The sequence below is a fragment of the Nicotiana tomentosiformis genome, chromosome 3, assembly GCF_000390325.3.
Source record: "Nicotiana tomentosiformis chromosome 3, ASM39032v3, whole genome shotgun sequence".
Classification (NCBI taxonomy): Eukaryota; Viridiplantae; Streptophyta; class Magnoliopsida; order Solanales; family Solanaceae; genus Nicotiana; species Nicotiana tomentosiformis.
In genome coordinates, this window is record NC_090814.1 from 60,579,452 (window position 1) to 60,589,581 (window position 10,130).

Here is a 10,130-nt window from a genome sequence, read left to right on the forward strand (position 1 = left end):
TCACACCCTTCATGAATGCTACATCACGAGCCTTATGATCAGCATAACTCTTCTGTCTTGACTATACTTTATGAAGCCGGTCTTGAATCAACTTGACTTTCCCCAAGGCATCCCGAACCAAATCAGTTCCCAACAACCTAGCTACCCCTGTCTCAAACCAACCAACTGGAGAATGACACTCCCTTCCATATAAGGCTTCATAAGATCCATCTGAATACTCAATTTGTAGATGTTGTTGTAGGCGAACTCTGCGAGCAATGAACTGATCAAATGAACCCGCGAAAACTATAACACAGGCACGTAGCATGTCCTCCAAGATCTGAATGGTGCGCTCGGAATGCCAGTTTGTTTGGGGATGAAATGTCGTGCTCAGCTCGACCTGTGTGCCTAACTCATACTGCACAGCTCTCTTTAAATGCAATGTGAACTGCGTGCCTCGATCGGAGATAATATACAATGGCACACCATGAAGGCGGACAATCTCACGAATATATATATCTGCACTAGCTGCTCTAAAGAGTAGGTAGTCACAATTGGAATAAAGTGTGAAGACTTGGTCATCCTGTCGATAATGGCCCATATTGCATCAAATTTCCTCAAGGTCCGTGGAAGTCCAACAAGAAAATCCATGGTGATACGCTCCTACATCCACTTCGAAATATCAAGCCTCTGAAGCAAACCACCTGGTCTCTGATTCTCGTACTTCACCTGCTGACAGTTCAAACACCGAGCCACATACTCCACTATATATTTCATCATTCTTCTCTACCAATAGTGCTTCCTCACATCCCGGTACATCTTCGCGGCACCCAGATGAATGGAATACCGCAAACTGTGAGTTTTCTCAAGTATCAACTCACGCAATCCATCAATATTAGGAACACAAATCCGGCCCTGCATCTGCAACACCCTATCATCTCCAATAGTAACCTCCTTGGCATCATTGTGTTGCACCGTGTCCTTAAGATTAAGCAAGTGGGGATCATCACACTGACGCACTTTGATGCGCTCATAAAAGAAGACCAGGAAATCACGTAAGCAAGAACCCGGTTAAGCTTCGAACATCTAACCTCACGAACCGATTGGCCAATGCCTGAACATCCAATGCTAGCAGTCTCTCTCCAACCGAAATATAAAAACGACTCCCCATGCTCTCAGCCTTCCTACTTAAGGCATCGGCCACCACATTGGCCTTCCTGGGATGATATAGAATGGTGATATCATAGTCTTTTAATATCTCCAACCACATCCATTTCCTCAAGTTCAGATCTTTTTGCTTAAAAAAGTGCTAAAGACTCTTGTAATTTGTAAATACCTCGCAAGACATGCCGTAGAGATAGTTCCTCCAAATCTTCAATACTTGAACAATGGTTTCCAACTATAAATCATGCACTGGGTAGTTCCTCTCTTGGGGCTTCAACTGACATGAAGCATAAGCAATCACTCTACCATCTTGCATCAATACACATCCAATGCCAATTCATGAAGAATCACAATAAAAACTATTAATAATCCGATGTTGAAGACAAAACCAGAAATGAAGTTGTGGTAAAGAAAGTCTTGAGCTTCTGAAAGATCTCCTCACACTCGCCGGAACACCTAAATGGGGCACCCTTCTGAGTCAATCTAGTCAAAGGATCTACAAAAGATGAAAATCCCTCCATGAAATGATGATAATACCTGGCCAAACCTAGAAAACTCTGGATCTCAGTAGCAGAAGACGACATGGGCCAACTCTGAACTATATGTACCTTCTTCAGATCCAGCTTAATCCCCTCACTAGATACCACATGGCCCAAAAATACCAACGAGTCAAGCCAAAACTCACATTTGGAGAATTTAGCATATAGCTTCTTCTCCCTCAAAATCTGGAGCACGATCCTCAAGCGCTGCTCATGGTCCTCATGGCTATGGGAATACACTAATATGTCATCAATGAACATGAGGATGAAAGAATAAAGATATGGCTGGAATATGTTGTTCATCAAATGCATAAATGCTACTGGGGCATTGGACAGCCCAAATGACATCACCAAAAACTCATACTGACCATAGCGAGTCCTGAAGGCCGTCTTTGAAATATCTGAATCCCGAATCATCAACTGATAGTAGCCCGACCTCAATTCAACCTTTGAGAATACCCGATCACCCTGACGGTAACCTTGTTCAGCTGCCTGTAATTAATACACATTCTCATAGAGCCGTCTTTCTTCTTAATAAATAGAACTGGAGAACCCCAAGGAGAGACACTCGGTTAGATGAAACTCTTATCAAGCAACTCCTGAATATGTTTTTTTAATTCATTCAACTCCATTGATGTCATACGATATGGTGGAATAGAAATGGGCTGAGTGCCCGGCACCAAGTCAATACCAAAATTGATATCCCTATCTGATGGCATGTATGGTAGGTCTGTTGGAAACATATCTAGGAAATATCTCACTACCGAAATTGACTCAACGGTAGGAGTATCAGTACTGAAATCCCTCACAAAGGCTAGATATGCTTCACAACCCTTCTAAACCATTTCATGTGCCTTTAAAACGGACACCGCCTGCTAGGGATATAATCCAATGTACCCCTCCACTCCAACCGCGAAAACCCTGGCATAGCCACTGTCACGATCTTGGCATGACAGTCCAGAATAACATGATAGGGTGACAACCAATCCATGCCCAATATCACATCAAAGTCCACCATGCTGAATAGTAAAAGGTCAAATCTGGTCTCATAACCCCCGATAGTGACCAAACACGACTCATAACTACGGTCTTCAATAATCGAATCTCCCACAAGTGTAGACACATATACAAGGGAACTCAAAGAATCATGATATATATACAAATATGGAGCAAAGTATGATTATACATACGAATAAGTGGAACCTGGATCAAATAAAACTAATGCATATGTCATGACCTAAACCGAAGGCCCGCGACGGGCACCCGGTGCCTAACTCAACTGAGTACCAACGTAAGGTTCCAATACCTCCGTAGAGTGATTTTTGTCTTAGAAGCGTGTCAAGATGTTGATTTGGATGTCCATAGGTCATATCGGCGTAAATTGGCGAAAGTTGGAATGTTGAAGATTTTGCAAAATTTGGTTTTAATCGGAGTTGTTTTGGTATGAATCGGCATTAGATTTGGAATTCGGAAGTTCATAAGTTCTTAGGCTCGAATCGATGCGCAATTCGTGATTCTAGTGTTATTTTATGCGATTTGACGCTTCGAGCATGTTCATATGATGTTTTAGGACTTGTTGGTATGTTTGGTTGAGGTCCCGGGGGGCTGGACTTTGGTGCAATTTGGACCATGTTCAGCGCATTACGGATCATTTAGGAACAACTGAAGTTATGGTTTTCCTCGAGTCTGGTTTCTTTCTAAGCGATAGAAAGGTTTGGTCAGTGATCGCGAAGAGATATTTATGGACTGAAGGTTTTTAATCTATGCGTTCGTAGAGAGAGGGACGCGATCACGGAAGGTTGTTTCTCAGTGAATCGCGAATGCATAGTGAAGGTCGTGTTAGCGTAGAGGAATTGGGGGGCTGTAGGTTCGCGCACTTTTCTTCATCGCAGTCGTGTGGTGTGTTACGCGATCGCGTAGCTTGATGAGGCAATGTTACACGTTCATATGACGTTTTCCGTGATCACTGAGTGTTATTTTGGGCAGCAACATTTTTGTGCTTCGCGAACGTGAGGCATTTTCCGCGTTCGTGAAGAAGGAATCCCTGGGCAGTAGACTTAAGTTTCAAAATTGAGGGTTTATTCCATATTTCACATTTTGGACTTGGAGAGCTCGGTTTGAGGCAAATTTTCGAGAGATTTTAAGAGTAATTGTTGGGGTAAGAACTCTTAACTCGATTTTGGTTAAATTACTCGAATCTATCCTTGTTATTACCATGTAATTAGGGATTAGAGTTGGAAAATTGGGGGAAAGTGATAGAACTTCTTAGGCTATATTTTTGAGTTTTGAAAGGCGAAATGAGGTCGGATTTGATTAATTCTTGTATGGTTGGGCTCAATATCGAATGGCAGTTCGGTTTTTGTAATTATGGTCGGGTTTCGAGATGCGGACCCGGGGTGACCTTTTGGGTCGATTTTTCAATTCTTTGCAAAGATCGTAATTTCATTGTTTAAATTAGTTTCCTATAGTTATATTTATAGTATGAAATTATTTTGGCTAGATTCGAGCCGTTCGGAGTTGAAAAATCGAGGAAAAGGCAGTTTGAGATAAGTGAATTATCTAACCTTGTGTGAGAGAAATTCCCTTTAGGATTTGGTATTGTGTTAATAATTGTGATATGTGAAATCTGTGTACGCAAGGTGACGAGTGCGTACACGGGCTAAATGTGAAATATCTGATTTTAACTATGTAGTTCTCTTTCATGCCTTAATTGAGTTATTTTAACATTTTGTAGTCCTCATAATTAGTCTAATTTCACATACCTACTTGTCTTATCTCTTTTTTGCAACTTGTCCTACGTGTTTAGTTGAATTACTTTCTTTCTTTTATTCTGTATCCATTATTTAACTATTGAATTCTTACTTGAAATTGTTGTTCTTGGAATATCATGTTGTTGAATTTGGTATTGAGTTGCAAAGGTCGTGGTTCCTATTAAGGCAAAGTGTAAGTTGTGAGACATCATTATATTGAGTTACTCTCTCCGGTTGTTATTGTTGAGACTTGTGTACATTGTGGTTGAGTCATGGGCTTCTTGTTGTGAAATTTTTTTATTTTTGGTTTTCTAGTAAGTTGTGATATTTGGGCACTTGAGGTGCGAATTATGATACATTGAGATATTGATACGCATGCGGTGGTATAAGGTCTGGGTGTTGAAATGCATACGGTGAGATAAGGTGGGCTTGATACCCGTGGCTAGTAGGGGAACTACTAGAATCCATGAGGTATGATAAGGTGGGCTAAAACACGGGATGCTATTTCGGGAAAATGATTTTTTAAAACTAAATGTAAAGTCTCCCGCGTTGATATAAGTAAAGGTTGTGAGTTATCTTTATGATTTGGGACTACGAGGCGGTACCTAGGTAGTGGCCCTTGTTGATATTTCTTTATTTGTTGTAGTTGCTTTTGGTTGTTTGTTTTCTTAACATGTTAATCCTTGCTTCCTTTCGTATTATATTAACTATCTTGATTCTCTGTTGTTAATTTCCGTAAATTTCCTTATTTCTTTATTTCCATTGTATTTATTAGTATGTCATTTTATCTTTCGCCTTGTTTCTTATTATCTCTAGTAGGGCCTTCACCTGACCTTATCACTACTCTACCGAGGTTAGGGTTGGCACTTACTGGGTACCGTTGTGGTGTACTCATACTAAGATTCTGCACATCATTTTATGTAGATCTAGGTACTTCTTATCAGTCCCGGCATTAGTGAGTTGAGGTTACTTTGGAGACTTCAAGGTACACATGCTCGCGTCTGCAGGCCTCGGAGTCCCCTTCTATCCTGCTTTTCCTTATTTCATTACATTATCTTAGACAGTGATGTATAGGACTATTCAGAATTGTTACTATAGCTTGTGACTTATACTTCATCAGGTTTTGGGAGTTCTACATTTTGAGTTACATATTATATTTATGCAGTTGTTGAAGTTTTAAGATTTTTATGTTGTTATTTCAAATATTTCCGCATGTTAATAGGCTTACCTAGTTTTAGACACTAGGTGTCGTCACGACTTCTTACGGAGGGAATTTGGAGTCGTGACAAGTTGGTATCAAAGCTCTAGGTTCATAGGTGTTAAGAGTCACAAGCATGTTTAGTAAAGTCTCGCGGATCGGTACATATACGTATGTACTTATCTTCGGGAGGCTATGGAACTGTTTGGAAAAGCTTCACTTCTTTGATTCATTATCGTGCAAAATTGTTGACTTCGAGATTCTAAACTTCTATCTTTCTATTCTCTCACAGATGGTGAGGACACGCACAGAGGTCGGGGCCAGAGTAGAGGCCGAGGACGTCCATGTGGTGCAGCCAGAGCACCTACACGAGCTACAACAGAGGAGCCACAAGTAGCTCCATCTAGATAGCATGCACCTAAGACGCATGTTACTTCCCTAGCACTTCAGGAGACCCTCGCCCAGTTTTTGAGAATGTTCGGCACTTTAGCTCAGGCAGGGTTGATCCCACTTGCTCCTGCCATGTCTCTGGTCGGGGGAGGAGAACAAACCCCCGCCTCCCATACCCTAGAGCAGTGGGTCCAGGTTGACCCGGTCCCAGAGGTCGTACTAGTACAGTCGGTAACTCCAGTTCAGCCTGAGGCTAGGGCAGCAGCTTCTGAGGAGGAGCAGCTCAGGCTTGAGAGATACAAGAAGTACCACCCTCCTACTTTCAGTGGCTTGGCTTCAGAGGATGCCCAGGGTTTTCTTGAGGAGTTCCACCTTATCCTCTATACTATGGGTATTGTGGAGTATAGTGGGGTTGTTTTCACTACGTTCCAGCTTAAAGGAGCAACTTATCAGTGGTGGCGAGCATATGAGTTGGGTAGTCCGGCCGAGGAAAAATCACTCACTTGGCCTCAGTTCTCAGATATGTTCTTGAGGGAGTTTGTTCCCCAGAGAATCATGGCGCGCAGAGTTTAAGAAGTTGCACCAAGGTTCTATGATCGTATCGGAGTATGCGGTCTGGTTCAATGATTTTTCCAAGCATGCACCAACCTTGGTTGCTACTATTAGAGAGCGAGTTCGTCGATTTATCGAGGGGCTCAACCCTAGTATCAGATTTAGCATGGCCTGAGAGTTGGAGATGGACATCGCATACCAAAAAGTAGTGGAGATCGCTAGGTGATTGAAGGGTATGTGGGCCCAGGAGAGAGAGGAGAAGGAGGCCAAGAGGCCTCAAGATTTTGGCACATATAGTGGTGCTCGTGCCCCAGTTTCAGCTCGTCATGGTAGGGGAAATGTGAGCCACCCTGTTCATTTGGCACTTCTAGCATCCAGTGGTATTCCGGCCACTCATAGGCCCCGGGCTCCCTATTATGCATCGCCATTATCTAGTGAACCTCCTGCACGGGGTGCTTTCAGTGGCCAATCTAGCCGATCATGCTCGAGCAAGTCACTGCAGTCACGTCCTCCAAGAGCTTGTTTTGAGTGTGGTGACACTCTCCATATGGTGAGGGATTTCCATAGACTTAGGAGGGTGCACCTCTACCGACTACTCAGGCTCCGCGTATTCCACCGAGTCCTCAGGCTTCTCAATCCATGGTCATCGCACCAGTTGCCACTCCACCTGCACAACCAGCTAGAGGTGGAAGTCAGGCAGGTAGAAGTCGCCCTAGAGGGGGAGGCCATGCTAGATATTATGCTCTTCCTGGTAGGACGGAGGCAGTTGCATCTGACTCAGTCATCATAGGTATTGTTCCGGTCTATCATTGAGATACATCAGTCTTATTTGATCTAGGCTCCACTTATTCCTATGTGACATCTTACTTTGCTATATATTTGGGTGTATACCATGATTACTTGAGTTCTCTTGTCTATGTGTCCACGCCTATGGGAGATTCCCTTATTGTTGACTGTGTGTATCGGTCGTGTTTGATTGTTCTTAGTGGTTTTGAGACCATAGCAGATTTATTGTTGCTTAGTATGGTAGATATTGATGTTATTTTAGACATGGAATGGATGTCGCCCTATCATGCTATTTTTGATTATCACGTCAAGACCATGATGTTGTCTATTCTAGGGTTGCCACGGTTAAAGTGGAGAGGTACTTTAGATTATGTTCCTAGCAGGGTTATCAAATTTCTAAAAGTTAAGCGGATGGTTGAGAAGGGATGTGATACGTATTTGGCATATGTGAGAAATATCAGTGTTGATACTCCTACCGTTGAGTCAGTTCTGGTAGTGAGGGATTATCCAGATATATTCTTGGTAGATCTTTCGGGAATGCCGCCCGTTAGGGATATCAACTTTGGTATTGATTTGTTACCGGGCACTCAGCCCATTTCTATTCCCCCATATCGTATGGACCCACCAGATTTGAAGGATTTAAAGGAGAAATTGCATAAGTTGCTTGATAAGGGTTTCATTTAGCCTAGTTTATCACTTTGGGGTGCTCCGGTCTTGTTTGTAAAGAAGAGAGATAGTTCTATGCGCATGTGTATTGATTATCGCCAGTTGAATAAGGTTACAATAAAGAACACATATCCATTACCTCGTATTTATGACCTATTTGATCAGCTACAGGGTGTCAGGGTGTTCTCTCATATTGACTTGCATTCAGGCTATCAACAGTTGAAGATTCAGGAGCCAGATATCCCGAATACTGCCTTCAGGACTCGATATGGTCATTACAAGTTCCTTGTGATGTCTTTTGGGATGACTAATGCCCCTGGCGCATTCATGCACTTGATGAAGAGTGTATTCCGACCCTATCTTGACTCATTCATCATTGTGTTTATTAACGACATTCTGGTGTACTCCGAGAGCCGGGAGGATCATGAGCAGCACATGAGGACCGTGCTTCATACCTTGAGAGAAAAGAAGTTATATGCAAAATTTTCAAAGTGTTAATTCTAGCTTGATTCAGTGGAATTTTTGGGTCATGTAGTGTCGAGTGAGGGGATGATCCGAAGAAGATTGAAGTAGTGCAGAGTTGGCCCAAACTGTCTTCATCTATAGAGATCCGGAGTTTTCTTGGTTTGGCGGGGTATTACCGTCGATTTATATATGGTTTCTCATCTATTGTAGCACATATGACTAGATTGACCCTGAAGGGTGCTCCATTCAGGTAGACGGAGGAGTGTGAGGATATCTTTCAAAAGCTCAAGACAGCTTAGACTACAGCCCTAGTGTTGGTGTTGCCTTCGGGTTCGGGGTCTTATACTGTGTACTGTGATGCGTCGCGTATCGGTCTCGGTGCGGTGTTGATGCAGGACGGTAGGGTGATTGCCTACGCTTTTAGATAGCTGAAGGTGAACGAGAAGGACTATCATTTCCACGACCTCGAGTTAACCGCTATTATTCATGACTTGAAGATCTAGCGGCACTATTTATACGGTGTCCCTTGTAAGGTCTATGCCGATCACCGAAGTCTACAGCATCTGTTCAAACAGAAGGATCTTAACTTGTGACAGCTGAGGTGGTTGGAGTTGCTTAAGGACTATGATATCACCATTCTATATCATCCCAGGAAGATCAATGTGGTGGCCGATGTCTTGAGTCGCAAGGCGAAGAGTTTGGGCAGCTTAGCATATCTACCGGTAGCAGAGAGGCCATTAGCCTTGGATGTTTAGGCCCTGGCAAACCAGTTTGTTAGATTGGATGTTTCTGAGCCAAGCCGAGTTTTGGCTTGTGTGGTTTCTCAGTATTTTCTTTATGATCGTATCAGAGAGTGTCAATATGACGACCCTCATCTGCTTGTCCTCAAGGACATTGTTCAGTACGGCGATGCCAAAGAGGTCACTATTAGGGATGACGGTGTATTATGGATGCAAGGCAGACTATGTGTGCCCAATATAGATGGCTTGCGTGATTTGATTCTCCGTGAGGCTCACAGTTAGCGGTACAACATTCATCTTGGTGCCTCCAAAAGGTATTAGGACTTGAGGCAGCACTATTGGTGGAGGCGGATGAAGAAGGACATAGTGGAATATATATCTCGGTGCTTAAACTATCAGCAGATGAAGTATGAGCATCAGCAGCCTAGTGGATTGCTTCAAAGGTTAGAGATCCCAGGGTGGAAATGGGAGCGGATCACTGTGGATTTTGTTGTTGGGGACCCACAAACTCGAAGGAAGTTCGATGCAGTGTGGGTAATTGTAGATAGATTGACCAAGTCAGCTCATTTCATTCTATTGGTGACTACTTATGCTTCAGAGTAGCTGACTCAGGTTTATATTCACGAGATTGTCAGGCTTCGTGGCGTGCCGGTATCTATCATCTCTGGCCGGGGTACGCAGTTTACATCACAGTTCTGGAGATCCGTTCAGCATGAGTTAGGCATGCGGGTGGAGTTTAGTACAGCCTTTCACCCTCAGACGGACGGACAGTGCAAACACACTATTCAGATATTGGAGGATAAGGTTCGTGCATATGTGATGGAGTTTGGGGGTTCTTGGGATCAGTTCTTGCCGCTTTCGGAGTTTGACTACAACAATAGTTACCAGTCAAGCATTCAGA

The 10,130-nt window shown here is 43.1% G+C and overlaps 1 protein-coding gene across 1 annotated transcript; it reads left to right on the forward strand.

Moving 5' to 3' along the window:
- Positions 1-6,807: 6,807 nt before the first annotated feature.
- LOC138907878 (uncharacterized) lies at positions 6,808-8,042 on the forward strand. The gene is made up of 2 exons (XM_070198499.1): positions 6,808-6,952; positions 7,411-8,042. The coding sequence occupies exons 1-2, from the start codon at positions 6,808-6,810 to the stop codon at positions 8,040-8,042; spliced, it is 777 nt and encodes a 258-aa protein (XP_070054600.1).
- The last annotated feature ends 2,088 nt before the right edge of the window (positions 8,043-10,130 follow it).